General features: G+C 41.2%; 1 protein-coding gene across 1 annotated transcript in view; it reads right to left on the reverse strand.

The window, feature by feature from the left end:
- The window catches only part of CNOT6L (CCR4-NOT transcription complex subunit 6-like), a 34,453-nt gene that overhangs the window by 6,193 nt on the left and 10,204 nt on the right, over nt 1-18,056 (reverse strand). Inside the window, exons 2-11 of the mRNA XM_014957813.1 lie at nt 9,949-10,070; nt 9,304-9,490; nt 8,743-8,828; nt 8,197-8,286; nt 7,306-7,374; nt 5,144-5,301; nt 3,968-4,122; nt 2,367-2,518; nt 1,045-1,269; nt 138-340 (exon numbers count right to left, since the gene is read on the reverse strand). Coding sequence (XP_014813299.1) covers nt 138-340; nt 1,045-1,269; nt 2,367-2,518; nt 3,968-4,122; nt 5,144-5,301; nt 7,306-7,374; nt 8,197-8,286; nt 8,743-8,828; nt 9,304-9,490; nt 9,949-10,060 — 1,437 coding nt within the window. The 5' untranslated portion in view covers nt 10,061-10,070. The remainder of the gene's footprint in view (nt 1-137; nt 341-1,044; nt 1,270-2,366; nt 2,519-3,967; nt 4,123-5,143; nt 5,302-7,305; nt 7,375-8,196; nt 8,287-8,742; nt 8,829-9,303; nt 9,491-9,948; nt 10,071-18,056) is intronic.

Below are 18,056 nucleotides of genomic sequence, written 5' to 3' on the forward strand. Positions count from 1 at the left end.
GGGAAAAGTGTCCAGTGAGTGTAGGAACCAGTGATGAAGCACTTAGATGAACAAAGAGAGAGAGAGCCAATGGTCAGAAAATTAACACAGCATCCTGGGGAGACCAGGTCTGCCATTTCAGAAAAATCGCTGCTTACTTTGAAATCAAAAGTGTAATTGGTGTAAGGCATCAAGTTGTTTTCATAGGCGCTCTTGAGTTGGAAGCCATGCGTTATTCTTCCTTCAGAAGCCCCGTTTTTTCCATTGCCACTGAAGTTCATGAGACACTCGTTATAACGCAACTCCTTGAAGTCCTTGTGGTTGTCAGCTACTATGCCATTGCTTAAGTATTCCACTACACCTGTTTGCAAAGGAAAGGATTCAGGGAGTTGCTTTAAAATACAACATTCAGGGAATGTTGGCTTCGGAGTTAAAAACCAAACCATCAATAAGATGCCCCATGAGATCAGAAAAAAGCCTTCCATCCAAGGGGAAATCTACGCAGCAGCTGCCCTGTCCGTGTCTGAGGCACCTTTCTGACAGGCAGCCGGGGAACTGAGGCTCTCCGGTGGTTTTGACACCATTTTTTGAGGATTACAGTAAACCTGTAGTACATGTACTGTAGTATGCATGTGACGGGTGCTAGAGAGGCAGCTTTCGTACGTATACCTGATATTACAGTGTCAAACGTCATAATTACTGAAGCAAACCTGTCTCCTTAGAAAGTTTTCATGTTCCATCACAAACTCACATCTTGCCTACTTATTACTGCTGCTCAAAGCATGGGTATGTATTTAACAATTTAGTTAAGATCTGTTTGTGCTTTTCTACATCTTTGCAGGGGCAACTAACTTTTCTGGAGCGTGCAACTGATGATGAAAAGCAGTCTACTCAAACGGAGGACTTGCATTCTCTTCAGCCAGATTTCAAAAGCCAGCTTTTACTAAGAAAGCTTTCATCCATACCTACCCAGGGAAGTGCAAACTGCCCCATCGCCCTCAGAGGAAAAGAGGATTCAAACGTTCTAAAAATGTAAGTTAAATGTTAAGGCAATACCAGTCTTACCTGAATCAGGCAACGAGTTGAGATCCGCACACAGCACCAGGGGGATAGAGTTAGGATCTGCTGTTGGGCTACTGGGCCTGCTTGAGGCTTTCTCAAGGATATTTTTCAGTTCTGAGACAAACATCATAGTCTGGATGAGTTTCACATCCGAGTATTCGGGGTCCCAGTGCATGTGGGCATTGGCCACAATAAGCAGCTGTTTGTCCACATGAAGTGATTTCATACCTAGATAAACAAATACATTTTTATCAGTGAGAGGCTGACCGTGTGAATACATTCAGGGTCCAGCTACTAAAGACTCCACGTTCAGACACACCAGCAGATGGATGCATTACCTGAACCACTATTCCTTTCTAAATTAGCAGCATTTACATAATATTACGTGATTAAATCTCTCCAGTATAGGAAAGACATAGCCAGCATAATCTGACATGGTTACAATTGTATTCCTTCTCTACTGCTCAAGTGGTCACCGCTTGACTGTGCACCACTATTCATCATTTATGGGCAAGGGAGTTTTCTGACACAGCAAATTGTTCCCTTGGGAAAAAACTCAAACTTGCTTAAATGAATGCAGTAGGAACCCAGCTGCTGCAAAAGACTATAGCTGGGTTTACTATTTATCTGAGAAACAGTACTCTGGAACATGGGGCATAAAGTCACAGGCAGCTCCTTCCAGTCCTGTAATTTAGACACTCTGCTCTTTTGCAGGGTACACTGGAAACGAGCCAGCAGAAAACCAGACACACAGACAGAGCAGGGTGGTAATTTGAAGTATGTTGAAATTGTCTACTGCATCTGATCAAACTTTTAAGAAAATGTGACAGCCAGTCAATCAAGTGGCATGAAAAGATACCTGATAATCTCATTCTTCCACATCAGTACATTAGCACTGTCATACAATCACTGGGGGAGGATGGAAGGATTCAATCAAGGGGAAGAAAAGAGAGTTGAAAATAGAAGTTGAACACTACTGACAACCATTGGTAAGAGCATATGCATGTAAACACACTGACCTTGGAAAAGCTTAATTGTTCAAGTAGAATTTAGCAGAGTAAGCAGGGACAAAAGCTTGAGAGGAGAAAGCTTAATGCTGGGCATCTGGCTGCAAGTGCAAGCAGACCAGGAAATCATGTCATCTGTGTCCTGTCTTGGACATCAATGGGCTAGCATTTCTCAAATTAGTGAACAGTATTTGCTCATCTGCAAGTATTTGGTTACTACCAACAATGGCAACATTATTCTAAAGAGCTGTATCACCTAAAGAATAACTGATGCCTTTATGTGGAACTGAATAATGAGAGAACCACAGTCATACTCACTTGCTCCAAATAATTCTTTATGCACCTCTAACACCACGGCAACTCCGATGTTGTCCTTCGTCATCACTCTGTTTAACATAGCCTCTGAACCTTCAGAATTAGCCATTGCCACCTGGTTGAACTCCACCGTATGCTTCTGCACCAGCGTAAATCTGGTTAAATAAGAAGAATCACGTGTGAACACGTGTGACACACAGCTATGTGAAATGACAGGGTTTCTACCTGAACTCTGGTTTACCATGTCCAAGGACAGAGCCTGCAGGACAGGGTGAGGCATATTTCTTTTGTCCTCTTGTTTTATAAAAGTAAAAATAGTTCTAAGAAACATTTCCCCAGTCAGGGTAGAGCTCTTGATCTGGCAAGTGAGATGACTCTCAGGGCAGACAAGATACCTGGGCTTTAGGAAGTGTTTACCTGTTTCAGCCTGGCACCCTGAGAGCACTATTTGGAGCAAGGCTGAGAGGTTATTGCACCTCCTCAGGAGTGTTCCAGGCAAAAAATTTAGATAAGATGGTAATTAAAGGCTTGGCTTTTAGTTTGGGCAAATGCAGTATTAAAAACCAGCTTCTTTCAAACCACTATCTACCACTGCTAGTTTTGTGAAATTGTTTTTTTTTTCCTTTTCAACTTTAGTATGCCCGAAAACACCTTGCTCTGGGACAAACTGAAGGCTACCTATTGAAAGGGGTTTTTTTGGTTTTGTCCTCTTAGAAATTTAAAAAAAAAAGTGTTAGTACTAAAAAAAGAAAAAGGATGTTCTGTTTTTTAACTGAGCGCACCACTGCATAGTAACCAGCTCTGTATATATCCTTGTTAGTATCAAAGTTTGAAGGTTTGAAAAACACACGTTTGTTTTCACTCACTTCCTCTATTCAAAACCAGTGGAACTGTTTTTTTATACATGATCTGAAAGACATATTTTTATTTCTGGAAGCAATGAAAACTCTGAAAAGGAGCTAAAGCTTTGCAAAACTTCATTCTAATTGCTGAAAACTGTTTTGGGAGAATGTTCAGAGGGCTACTCAGGGTGGTACAACCCATGAGCAGTTCACACAGATGAGAAGTGTGAGTGCCAGCATCTCTCCTCCCTTCCCAATAGTCTGATGTTTTTAATGTAGCAGAACTTTTTGGATCAAGTATTCAATAATGTAATGTTTCCATTCATAAAAGCAGGGAATATTCTGTGATCCTTTGGCTGCAATACATCTTTTAATACCTTAAGCCAGCACAGTTTATAGATCTTTAATCTTAGAGGAGGTGAAACTTCTGTCAAGCAAAGCAAAAGTTTGTAGAGGTGAAGTATTCATTAGATCTGCCAAAAAAATGCGCACATGAATCACATAAGTTTTTAGTCATACTAGCTCTGCTGCAGCTCCCATGTTTCTGGAGAGATATCTTTCTTTGTAGTCTGAAAGGAATGGAAGGACTTGGTTGCAAATAGAGCAGCAAAGAGGAAAGGAGGATCATTCTCTGTAGTGAACTTTATCTTTTGTTTTATAGCACAATACTTTGGTTACCATGCACCCTGGGAGAGGAAAGCTTTCAGACCTAAATCAAGCTGGGTTTAATGTATTTTTAAAAAAGCTGTTTCTGCCCCTTACTTTTCAGTTTTGAAGAATATTGCACAGCCATCCACATGCTTTTTCTCCTGCTCAGACATGATTTTGGCACGTGACTTTGGAGAAAAGAATCCATCGTATCCCCGTTCTTTCAAGGCTGGCAGAAAAAGGGTGAAGTATTGCTCTGTTTCCACTTCCTGGAATTGAACACAAATACCTTCAGGGTAACAAAGTCAAAGAAATCCTTCCTATGGCTGTATGGCAACTTGGGCCTGCCTTGGCTTGCAGGCAGCAGCTCTCACCAAAGGGAAAAGATTCTGTTTGCACAGATCCTGTCACTTCTTAGATTAATGGTCTGCTGGAAACAGATTTGCATTCCTGGATATCCTGGAATCCTCCCAAAAGGTAAAGTGACAGGTGTGTTTTGAATAGCAATAGATTACACCTGAATGCTGATACCGTCCTAGGTTAGATCAATAGATATCCAGCAGCAATTAATATTTAATCTGGAGAGCTCTTTTGCACAAGGGTGTCTCGCTGTTCCATAACAACACATTTTCTTTGTAGTAACTTTTGGTCTCCAAGAGGATTTCAGAGATTGATCTCTTGAGGTTTTCAAACCAAGGTAACTACTCTCTTCTTGTGCAAGATTTTTGCCTACCAGAACTTGCTTAAAAGCCGAAAGATCAGTTTAAAGGCAGAAGCATTCAACTGTTCTAAACTTCTGCAATAAATTTCTGATAACATAGCAGGGTACATGTACCAATGATAATCGATATTTAACTTTGACCATGAGAGTCCCCTTGTTTGCCAATGAGAGTTTTTTTGAGACTTTAACTTGTGTACGAAGCAGGAATGGACTAGGAATAGTGGCATATGGGGTTATAGCACTCTGTATTCTCCCTTTCTGCAGTAAACCCTGTGCACCCAGAGGGAAAGTATTTAGGATGCTTATCTGAGGGGGAAAAGACCCAGATGTTCCAAGGCAAATTACCTGCTAATTTAGCTAATTTTATCTCACTCTCTTTGTCTCATTTCATAGAACACAAAGCCATTGCATAACCAAGGAGCAAGGAGCTGTGTACACAGCTTGGTTGGTAAGCCCCAGAATTTGTTAGCAAGCAGAGAAATAGGGTGCTTTCAAGGAAGCATTTCATTCTAAAGGTGGAAGTCAATGTTTTCTGTTTCTGATGAAAAATACAGTTATTTTCCAATTACCTGAAGACTAATGATATCTGCATCACAGTTGACGATTTCTTCCATGATTCCCTTTTTTCTATACTCCCAATTGAGTGCCCAAGATGGGCAGTAGCCGTAGAGCTGCCGGGTGGCATATTTATCACACAACACATTGTAACACATAACTGTGAATGAAGCTGGAAGGAAAGAAAGAAAGGCAAAGTTTATCAGCCTCTGAAGATTATTACAAATGCCAAACTTATTCTAGCCAAAATACTGAAGCTTACATGGTCTGTTCTGGAGGGCCTACTGAACACAAGTCAGTGGGCTTATTCCACTGAGCGTTTCATGAGCAGGAGTGAAAAAGGCCCAGCTGAGCCAGCAGTTGCCATGTACAGCTAAACTCTTCCTGAAAGCAAATCAGCATTGCCACCAAAACAAGATGGCATCACGAGCATAACAAAGCAATGCAAGCCCATTTTGCAGTCAATTCTTTATTCCCTTTGAGGATGGGGGAGACCGAGGGGTTGGCAACAATTAGAAGGTCTCTCTCTGGATTTGGGGGTAAGGAGAGGGAAAGTAGCAGCCATCTGAGTGATGGAGTCAAAACCCAGTATTTATTGCATGAGGTGCCTTGATACAGCAACTTCAGACTTAAGTGGCCTGTACAATTTTAAAGCAAAGGCAAAACCAAGCTGCTAAAGAGGGTGTTACTGTGCAATGATACCACAGCATCGGAGAGAAATGCTGCTTTAGAACACTTCATTTTTAGACTGATTCCAAAACTTTTGTACAATTCTTCAAGCACCTGTACAACATTTCTAAGTTGTATCAAGTTGTATCTGTGTCTATGAAGTCTAAGGTTGAGATAGAGGTCTAGGTGAAGGCAGGGAAGGGAAAGAGAAATGAAGTAATAAATTAACAAGGACCTAATACATTATTGGTCACATTTTGTAAAAAAGAGAGAAGTCAGCACGCTGCTCATTGGATCATTCAACTTGAAACACACTTCTCACACACAAACTTCTCAACTCCCTCAGATTTTACACCAATTAAAAAAGATCCTAAACATCCTAGCACCATGCCACTGGGAAAAGACTGCTCACATTTGCAGGCAAAGAAGTGAGCTATGAGGCTTACTGTGAGGCTACCCCACAGCTGTATTTTTTTACACTCGTAGGCAATGAAGATTTCTGCTGTTCAGTTGTTTAAATTTTATAATAGCAATCAATTGGCTTGTTACAGTTTCTACGATGAAATATTCCACAGCTTAGTATCCTAACACCATGCTTTGTAATGACTTCTGACTTATGTTTCTGCTCAGGAACTTTGATTCAAAAAGTAAAACCAAACTCCATAAAATGCCACTGAGATACTGATTTGTAAGGGAATTTGAAACAGAAATGCTGTGGTGGCTCATGGGACTTTTGGCATCTCCTGTTTCTTCCCTCTTTTTTTCCTGGTTTATTGTTCTTTAATAGAAAAAAAGTGACAGATTATTTTAGCTGCAATGTTAGCTGGCCTAACACACAACCGAGGTAAGTTTTGAAGACCTGCCAACTTCATGCTTCTAAATAGAAAAAGCGTAGAGGACTGCCAAATTATTCTTGCTGGTTATTAACCTGATCACCTGCAATAACACTATTAGCATTCTTCTCCTTTATAGAAGCTCTCGGGCGCTTTTGGAGGGCTATATTCAGGATGCTCAGGGGAAGAGGAGTCACTGGATTTGGACAGCAGGAAGAAATGCTCCTCTTGCACTTCAGCAAAAGCGACAATAGAGGGCATGAAACGAACTTCAGTACCGGGCGCTCCACGGGTTCACTGGCAGACAGGGGCTTCTCACAGTCCAACTTCACTCAGCGTGTGCATGGACACGCCATTTGAATACAGTTATTTCACAGCTGTTATTAGTTCTGAGAAATTAATTTTTTAAAAAAAATCTCTTTGGCTCGGGCATCAGTTGCTAGAACAGTTATGAAAAAAGCCTAGCATGGAAAAGAAATGACCAGCATCCTGTTCAAAATACAAAAATGCTCTTTACAGCATAGCTGTATATTAATTGTTTTAGTATGAGTTAACACAAATTGCTGTTTTCAATCTGATCCATGTAAGGCATAAGTCTTTTCTGAAAATAAAGCCAAATAAAAGTTTTTCAGCGCATCATTGTGTGAACACAGGGAAAAAACCCACAGATTTACCTGAGGGCAGAATTTGGTCTCGTTCTTTTAAAGTAATCCATGGCCTTGGAGGCAGCTGCTCTGGATGAACTAAAAAAAAAAAAGTAAAACAGTGATTTATTTCAGGTTTATATTTGTAAGTTATAATTTCTAAGTCAAAATGATGACTGAACAGTAATGTTCCCTACTGTGCTTTGCAACCTCAAATCCTGATTCTTTTTACACTCCAGGGGAGGCAAAAATCATTTAAAGGCTAGGTATAGTATAAACATATTTGTCAGTTGTAAGATTCATGACTATTTTTGTCTCTTGCTTTCAAATCTAGAAGCACCGCTGAAATATGCCTGCACCTTGAATAGACTGCTGAAGAAGGAAGGGTAAAATCCTGTAGTGGTTCAGACATCCTGTGCTCCCCTTCTCCAAGAACCTCGCCTGATGTCCATCACTCCTGCAGTGTTTTAACTTAGTAGACATCAAGTGGCAAACCAGAAAGCTCGGTTACAGAACCACGAAGCAGGATTTAAGTCAGGTAATGGATATTCTTAATCACTTTGCTATTTCTAGATCTCATTTGACATTCTGCTAGTATTTGGATTGTAACTTCTAGTGGAAAGTATCAAAACGGCTTCAGCAAGGAAGAATTTGCAGTTTGTTGGTAACTGAAGGGTTTTAAACAGAACAGTTGAGAACAATTGGCTGTAACATGGGAAAATCTTAGACAATATATGCCAACCCCTTCCACTATGTGTGAGCATGTGTTTGTGTGTACAACTGGAGCCACTTGACCAAAATGCAAAAGCAGTTAGAAAACACCCTCCCTTCAGTGGTTCAGAATCTTGTCTTAGCAGCAAATGCTGTCAGAAATGCATGCATTTAAACCACTTCTGTCAATCAGATTTGTATGGCTGTCACCTGCTAGATTGTCAAGCATGTAGTTCAGTAGCTTTCGAGTTCCGTCTGGATCCTGGTAGAGGCTGAGAATATCTTGTGATAAAGGATTGCCTGCCAACAGCATAAAACAACAACCGGGTGATTAGCTGCCTGACTTTCTTGAGGCTTTTCAACCAAAGAAAATCTCCCGTCATGAGAACAGACAAATTGACCCAGAAGATATTTAGGTTGCTTAACTTGGAACTGTAGAATACTACAGTGAGAGATGCTACAGAAATAGCTAGCACACGGAGACTTTCTTCCTTTGACTCATCTCAATCAATAATACAGTAGGTTCAAGGGTTTATTTAACTACCTACAGATTTGAAAAAGGCTTGTAAAGAAGTTTAATAGCATTAAAAGAGAAAAGCATTTTTTTAAAAACTGGGTGGTGATTTTTGCTGCAAGCTTAGTATCTCAAATAAACTGTAATAAAATGTCCAGGTAATACACAAAGCTTTTGAGCCCAGCCCCCTTAGTAATTCAAGAGTACTCCCACGAGTATTTAACTGTAAAGAACTCGCTCACCTTTCAAACCTAGAGTTTGTAGCTGGAAGAGCCGTCCAAGTTCGTAAGGCAAAACCCGTAACAGATTGTTATTTAAAAGCAATTCCCTGCAGCAAATGCAAAAACACTTTTGATGAGTATCACTTCAGAAGAACACTTTTAAAGAGCTATATGCCACTCATCTTCAAAGATGACACTTTTCACCCTGAATTTTTTTTGTATTATGGAAAGATATGCCAATCTTCCCATTTCAAAGCACGACCAAGATACTTTCATTAGGAAAAAAAAACCCACAAAAACCCCAAACACAAAATTAAATCAGGGAGAATTTAAACAGCGGGCAATCACCATGTCTCAAAGAATATTTCAGAGCAGAGGACTACGTATCTTACAGACATGTATCTGTAGAGATCAGAAAAGAAGGGTAATGAACCCTAAAGTAATTATTAGAACTGAAGCTTTGCACCAACCTTCAATTTTTCAGAACTATTTTAAATACAAGAATCAAAAGCAAAATAAGATTCTATGTCCCAATCCCAGAATATAGATTTTTGAACAATTAACCACAATAATTTTTCTCACCTGAGAGATACCATGTTTCCTAGTTCTGCTGGTAAACTTCTGAGTTTGTTGGATGACAGATCCAGGTAAACCAGATTATGAAGCTTGGCAATATCAGGTGGAATGCGAGTAAGATTATTGTCATTGAGGTGCAGAGCAGTCAAGTGTGTCAGTGACCAAAGTGATGTACTTAAGCTCCGTACTCTACCTAAAAAAGAAAAACAAAGGACCACCTCTTCAGTCAGATTTGCAGTCTCAAACCATCAGATACAAACTATGAGGGATTTCCCATTATGGGATATCCAGGGTGGAAACCCTACCATTTCACTAGAACACTCAGTGACTCTTGCAGAAGATACCTCTGGGTATCTTTCCCACAAGCAGATTTTAAATAATTATTTAACCCTCTGAGTTAGAGACCAAGGTGCAGTTCTAGTGAAGCAGATGTGCTACCCGAAAACTCACATCCTGAGTTGGTGTTTTAAATCAACTGGGCTGAATATAAGCCAGCCAAGCTCAAAGGCAATCTGATAAATCAATTACTCCTCTTCCCCCAACTCAGAAAAACTGTCTTCCCAACAGGATCCCCCTAACTGAAAGAGTCTGGTGTGATTCTGGGGCACCAACTTCACCAACAAACCAAAATTCAAAACCAAGTCAACTCACCCGAGATCTCTAATTCAGCCCAGTGTGACTTCTTCCCGTTGGCTACCTCTTCTGCTGACATGATGGTGTAAATTCTGCGAGGATCTGGAGGATCATATTTTTCCTTTGGCATCCCTGTAAGTCTGAAAGACCATCACAACCATTACCTTCTGCCACTCAGCAACATTTCCTCATTTCTAGCCTGCCAGATTACCTTCCCCAGTGGCACTCTGCAAAAACATATGCCCTGGAGTTTATGTACAATAAATACTATGTTGACGTCAGCCCAACTGCTCCCAGCACATGGAGTTAAGCAGGTGCTCAGACCTTTGCAGAATAGAGGCCCATAACAGAAAAGGGTGTTTCTTCCTACAAAGTTTGGTTTTCTGCAGTTATCTGCAGTGCTACCTTGTACTGCCCCGATGCAGACTTTCTGGATTTCCTAGTTTATCCCCCAGACTGAAGCACAACCTACGTCACCGCTGAGTTATTTGCTGTGTGCAGAACCTGCAGACAAGATGACAGCATTTCGCTATTCACAGCGAAAGCACACGGATTGCTCCCTCCTGTAGTTTTCCCAGGGAAGCAACAATTGAAGGGAAGGCTCTTCTCATTGCTTTCACAAGATATTATTTTCAATACATGGAGTCCTCCTTTTGCACTCCACTTGTACAAGACTTGAAATCACAGTCTGAAGGGAAATTAACTCAATTTTTCTATTAGCTATCTAGGCTCTCTGTTTTGTGCGCTTTCACGCTCAGTATCAGTCAAGACCTTTTTAATCCTAATGGCCTAAGAGACATAAAATGAGCTCAGGTAAAATTCTCATTAGCTGTTCTTATGCATATAGGGCTTCAGCACAGTCCAAAACTTTAATTAATGAGGTGCACTCATGTCTTAAGAGTGAGCTTGCACACATACAAATTCAACTGATCTACTTTTCCAGATTCTTGTCAGAAAGGAGCTCTGATGTCCCATTCAAAAACCATACACGTTCCAGGTGACACAGGCAGAAGTTTCCCTCTACACCTCCCCAGATATCACTGTGCTGAGAAAGACTCAGGGGGTAAAGAGGCTGTTTGGTTTAAAAACATAAGGTTAGCTGAATTTGCTGTTCACTGGCCTTTTCCTTCGCAGACACACAAAACACACAAACCTTAATTTTATACAAATCCCAAAGCAGCTGGTTTACAGGATGCATTTTTTCCCTCATACATATGTCTCTATTACAACTGGCTGCAATAGCTGAGAAGCTCTTGAAACAACTATAACTCATGGGGTTTGCCGAACTGACAAGACAGAAAACTATGAAGAATTTGGGGAAACTAGTTCAGAGCTGTTTTTTTCAGCTAGTCCAACTAAACAAAGATCACACGTCCCCTTTACAAGCTTAATGTACTGCATTTTTTTTCCAACTGATGCAGATAGCTAAAACAGTGTTGTGGTATTGCACAGGAGGAGGAGTCGTCAGGGCTGTCCCCTGCAAAGGGTCTCAGTTACAGGTCTGGTGCTTCCTTCCCTGACGAATGTCCAAGGAAATTCCATTCACGTTGAATTAAGGCTCCCTGTTGCAATCGCAGGGCAGATGCAAGCTCCACATCTAATTATAGCTGACTTCTATTTACAGGTGAAGTCATACGGCGAGGAAAGCTACAGGGTAAGAGGATTCTGCACGCACGCTGCTCAGCCACAGCAATTCAGTTTGAGGCGATGAATGAAATAGATTACTTAAGGTCACAGGATTAGACCTGAAATCCTTCGATCCTGGTTTCAGAACCCCAAAATTGGAACCGATTCTTCCTGACACAATAAAAGTTTTTGAGATCTTCCAGTCTTAATCATCAAACATTTGAACTGACCCAGGATGGGTCTTCATTTTGCTTTTGAATCTGTCTAATCTTAAAACCATCCATACTTCTACCACATCTGGACCTCAGACATTGCAGACTTTGCTGTCCAATGGCCAGCATCAGCATTTGGGTGAGATCTCTGTAAAACATGCTGTGCTTACCAGGTCTTCACATATTATAGTAGTATCAGACCCAGGCAGATTTTAAATTTCAGTTTCTGCATACTGAGACTCCCCCCTGCCCTGCATATTGCTGGCAAAAGCTTTGGCCATGGTTGCTTCCCATGGGCTTCTCAAGGTGCATTTCCAGCTAAAAAAGCAAGCGGGAAATTATCTGTATTGCTGCTTGCCGTTTCATCGCAAGCCAGACAGATGTCTAACAGCTCAGGAAGGCTCAGTCTAGCCAGGGGTCCTTGCTGTCACAGGCACGATGGTTCGAAGTCTCAGAGCAGCAGAGGTCTCCTCCAGCTGCCGAGCAGCCTCCCTGGAAAGCAGGGCTTGCCGTTCCCACTGCCAGACCCCAGCAGCTTCACTCCTCGCAACAGGGGAGAAGTCAGACAAATATCCCAGATCCTGGTGATAAAGTCTTCAGCACCGTGGTGGTTAGACCATCTGAGTCATCCCATACTCATCCATACCTGAACCCCAAGCCAAGAGATGACCACTGACCGGGTGACACCATCAAAAAGCTTTGGGATTACAGTTTCCTCCTTGGCAGGGAACCCAATTAAATTATGTTGAAGTATTGCTCATTATGAGAAGTGCTCTGCCAATTTAAAGCAATTTGCAGCAGTCAGAGGCCCTCCAATGAAATGAGCCCTGAACCGCGAGTCAAACAACACGCACATTTTTCAGATATTAGTCACTTTAATATTATTTTGAAATAGTCGTGAGTCAAACTAGCATCAGTGTAATTTCCACAGTTACAGAAAAGGGAAAACAAACCTAAATCAAATGCAAGCAAGACTTGAAAGCCACCACATGTATTTTTTTGAAGCAAACATGAATTCTTCCTGGGTTCCCAACTCCTATCGTTCCCATCTCCTCCTCTGCTTGTCCTGGAACTAAACCAGTGTCCAAAAATCCCAGCCTATTTTTGCTTAGTCTTCAGGGAGACACACCGAGTTCCCTGAATCAGTTAACCCCCAAATCAGATGTGTATTAGCGCTGTTGCAAGGAACAAAGCGGGAAGACCCAGACAGGGATGTGGGAACTGAAGTTGCACTGAGATCACTGTGAGCTGTTGTAGAGTTGCACCCTGTGGGTTCAAGCAAGGCCTTTGCTAAAATTCAGCTAACACAGGTGTGACATGAGCAGAATACGTGCACTCAGTTTCTGTGCTTTTCAAATGGGACCAAAAATTATTCTTGCTGGCTTTTCTTCTAAAGAGTTCCCTTGGAAAATTTTTGAAGCAGCTAAAACTTGCTCTCCATTACAAGACTAGCTATGTAAACTTAAATTGCACGACCCCGACATTGTGCAAATTAAATAAAACCTGGATATGAGAACATCAGTGCATTAGCAAGAACAATATTTAAGCTTTGAACAAACTTCAAAATCTGGGGCTTCCTGACAATGTTGTGCTTATGCACTAATTGTTTGGCTACAAGTTGGTCCTCAAAAGCCCGGAGAAGATGGCCAGAGCAGGATGACTCAGCTGAAACCCTAAGTGTGGTCCCAGGTGAACTTAAATATCTCTCATTCAGGTGTATATAAAAAGGATTAGGGAGAGGTTCCTTGGTTTGGAAGTGTTGCAAGCAGTAGGTTTGTGGCTGTCTTTTTTTTGCACTCTTGTTTTTATACGCTGTTGTATTTGCTGGCTGACTATCAATTAAAGCCAGAAAAAAAAGGAATACTGTAACAGTACCGAAGGTGTGAAGAGTGGCAAAGAAGACAGTTTTGAGCTATCAGGCTGTCACAGGCTTTTACTCTGAAGACACATTTTCTTGGCAACAAACTGGAGCTTCTGAACACTTGGAGTTTCAGAAAACCAGGTAATAACAGAAGAGAGCACTACTCTTCTGTACTTAACTATTTAAGACTTTCTCAAGTTATACAGGTGTGGAGAATATGAAATAGGGAGGATATAGTTAGTAGTATGAAATATAAACTGTGTTTTTTCTTAGGGAGACGCTGAAGGCAGCCCCACAAACTGCACCAGCACAAGAGAAAAAAGGACGCTATGCTAGGGATTAAGAAATTCCTTAACTCGTAGTGTATTTTTCTTTTTTGTATGGGTGGGGGAAATCAACAGCAGCTGTGAACATAAAAAAATCTCTTCCATTACACAGCACATCCAAACACACCGAAGTAACTATCTCAAGGTCACTATGAGAGATGAACTGCATCACTATAATTTTTAATAAAGTCAGATCTCTTCTTCCAAAAGCAAACATCCCTCATCAAGCAGTAGGATTAACATATGTTCAGAGGAAAGAGAAAGCCTGCTCAAAGCTGTCCAGATTACTTGGTATCTATGTTGCAGGAGGACTCGGAAGCCAGATAGGTCAAAGTCCCTTGGAGCTATGTGCTGCTGCAAAATAATGACCAGTCCCTTCCCCAGAGAGGTTAGAAGATGCATTTCTTAAATTACAGTGACTATAATGGGTTGTTCTGTTTAAGTTCTTTCATGCCTCAATGCATAAGGTCTGCTTCTAGCAAGGGAGCAAATACAAAAGAGCTGCAACTTCATCTCACTTCAGCCCTATGTTCATGGATGTGTTGGCACAACTCAAAATCCTCGCCTCTAGCAGAGTGACATTCTTTGCGATTTTTTTTTTTCAGTCTCTGTATATAAATGAGTCAAACTGCCAAAGCATTTTGAAAACTATCCAGCAGACGGCCCTGAATCATTCCTCCTTCCTCTGCGCAGTAACAGCTTACTGTCCATCCACTTCCATATGGCGATCCCTCCCAGGAATTAAAAATCCTGCTGGCTGATGAGGCCAGAGTGTGTGCGTATGCGTTGACACACACAGGCACATGTTATTTAACGTTGGAAAGCTGGACCACAAGCTGGAAAACAGAGCCTTCTTTATTTATTTATTTTGTAAACAGCACTAAAAGGTTGCAGAGGGAGGAGAGGAAGGCTACTCGTCTGTAATAAGCATGCTCTGGTTTTATGAGTGTATGACAAAAGTCCCCCAATTTTGGCCTCCTGAAGTAGTATGGCCAATAACCACAAACACAAAAAACTGACTGGGAGTACTGGGCGGGGTGAGGGGCAGGTGTGCGAAAATCAAGAAAAGGTGATTGTTTAAGGGTATGTTAAGGGGACTTAAAACTGCTAATACTCAGATATGTATATATGTGTTAGCTTAAGGTAAACTACTTAGTATATCACTGTATATATACTATCTAGTGTATATATACTAGCAAGAAAATATATATGGGGATTTTTGATAGTCTTTTGCTTATATCTGAATTGTCTTCATACTGCTTTCCTGTAGGAATACGTTCAAGCACCTCTGCATACGCTGTCTCCACCAAGAGCTGAATGAGCACCGTGAGTCTGCCAACAAAGGTACTATCTCTTTTCAATTTTTTTATTCCAAGTAACCTGACTGGGAATAGAGAGTATCAGTGAAACACATAAAAATGCCTCATTGTGTTTTTTTATAAAAGGAGGAAAATAAGCATTTTGTTACTGTCATTTCCCAATACTGAGGTTTCAAATAATCTTTGAGGAAAGTATAATTATGTACATAAATAGAGATAACTTGGACACAACTTAAGTATCCTACCAACAGGAGGATGGAAAATAAACACTAAGTAGAAATAAATTGCAAGGCAAAAGACTAAATATGAAGTGAATATTAAATCTAAGGAATAACAACTAAAACTTCAAGCTTAGCAGCATGGAGCTAGCAACAAACGATGATTTCAAACAATCTTTGAGGAAAGTATAATTAATGTACATAAATAGAGACAACTTGGACACAAGTTAAGTATCCTACCAACAGGAGGATGGAAAATAAACAGTAAGTAGAAATAAACGCAAGGCAAAAGACTAAATATGAAGTGAATATTAAATCTAAGGAATAACAACTAAAACTTCAAGCTTAGCAGCATGGAGCTAGCAACAAACGATGAAGTCCACAAGTACAACTTAAAGAAATCTTTTGTTTTATAATTCTGTAAAAAGATGTATTTTCATATCATCCATCCAAGAAAATTGTTTCTCACAAGAAACACAGCACGCTGACTCTGCTGCGCAGAGGGCTCCTCTACATGAACTCAGTAGGACTATTGGTCTCTATTCACTAGCAAGCTCTCCTTTAGCAGAAAGAGTCCAAAAATACATAGGAGAACTGTGGAAATCTAGAGCATTAAAGGCAATATATTTCTATCACCTTTCAAGTCTGCAGCAACGGTACCTCTGCCTCTATAGTAACCTGTGGACAGGACCTCAGCCCAGTTTGTTTTTTTAAATAATCTGGGCTCCAAGTGGGAAAGAGACAGGACCTTACTTCTGTAATGCTGTTAGCAAACTACACCAGCTTGTACTCTGACACTGCTGTGCAGAGGGCTCCTCTATATGAACTCAGTAGGACTATTGATCTCTATTCACTAGCAAGCTCTCCTTTAGCAGAAAGAGTCCAAAAATACATAGAACTGTGGAAATCTAGAGTATTAAAGGTAATTTATTTCTATCACCTTTCAAGTCTGCAGCAACGAGAACTGTGGAAATCTAGAGCATTAAAGGCAATATATTTCTATCACCTTTCAAGTCTGCAGCAACGGTACCTCTGCCTCTATAGTAACCTGTGGACAGGACCTCAGCCCAGTTTGTTTTTTTAAATAATCTGGGCTCCAAGTGGGAAAGAGACAGGACCTTACTTCTGTAATGCTGTTAGCAAACTACATCAGCTTGTACTCTTCTCATCTGCTAATGCATTTTCAAATACAGCATGGTAATAGGGGGGGGTTCTTGAACCACATCACTCATGCATCTCAAACAAAACTTGCTTTTAGTAAGACATCTTTGTTGCTCTTAGGTTCAGTACTTAAATTCTTTAACTTGAAACTTTTAAGGGAGTTTTCGCACATATTGCATGCTGAATGTTTTAATAAAACTGCCACCTCTGCTACATGATCAAGATAAATATTTAATGTAGAAAATATTTCAACAAAATAAGCTTCAGTCCTTGTGCCTATCACAAGGCAGATCTCCTTCAAGGACTATAGCTTTATATTGCAACTGACGTGGGCAAAATAAGCAGAAGTGGAAAGACCTAAGTAGTGGGATCTCTTTATGGGTGCCGAGAGCATGAAAAGCTGTTCCTCCAAGCTATAACTGGCCAGGAGGCATGTTTATGCTGAGAAGCAGAAAGGAACAGACTCTTATGATGGTGCTGCCCCTGTCTGGCAATTTTATCTTTGCCATAGTCAACTAAACTCACAGCCATCCACGGCGTTTGGAACAAGGTTACACAGGCAGGAGGTATCTTCATGGAGTAATTTTGGGGTCGGGAAGAGAGCACTCCCGCTTGATAAACTTCGCTGACAATTTGGAAAGTGTTGCAGTCCTCACCAGAGTGGTGACAATCCTGTGAGAACCTGCATGCAAGATTTTGGACTTGCACTTGCCCACTCCAGCTAGCGAACCCAGAAGAGTGGTGAAAAGGACGCAAGCAGAGCACAGCAACGATATGATGGAATTTGTCCAAACCCTGCTCTAGTTTTTATTCCATGTGGTACTTAGATTAGGCTCAGCAAAAGGAGGCTATTTAGGTTTCGTATGTTCAATTTCACAGACGGTCCTCTCTTTGCTCATTACTAAGTTCATCATGCGAGCAGTGCAGAAGTTCATAGGGATCTGCTGGGGGCTGTTGTATAACAGGACCTGTTTTCAGGGATTGAAAACACAGCCACTGTTAACTACACAGCTTGCTTCCTTTCCAGTAGGGAATTGCCTATGCCTGGCACACTGGTTAGGGTACTACCTCAGCTCAGGCCGCAATGCTCATGTGCTGTTGAGCCCCTGTAAGGCAAGCAAAACAAGACATACAACCAGCTGCAGTGATGTTCAGCAACCACATCCTGCGAGGCTTCTCGCCTCCTTGGCTCATCTGGCCACATGGAACAAGGCTGAGTACAGGGAACTTCAAGTTTGGGGTGGAAACAGTGAAACGCGAGAGGCAACCAAGAACCTGCAGCTGACAGTAAATTCAGTGGTGGTGGGATCCCAGGGGGCTTTGTGTTATCACTTCAACAAAGACCATGAAAACCCTGAGAAGCACAGAAAAGTCATAGAAGCAAACCCTGTGGGGGGGGGGGG

This window comes from Calidris pugnax, unplaced genomic scaffold, assembly GCF_001431845.1.
Source record: "Calidris pugnax isolate Ruff unplaced genomic scaffold, ASM143184v1 scaffold349, whole genome shotgun sequence".
In the NCBI taxonomy this organism is placed as follows: domain Eukaryota; kingdom Metazoa; phylum Chordata; class Aves; order Charadriiformes; family Scolopacidae; genus Calidris; species Calidris pugnax.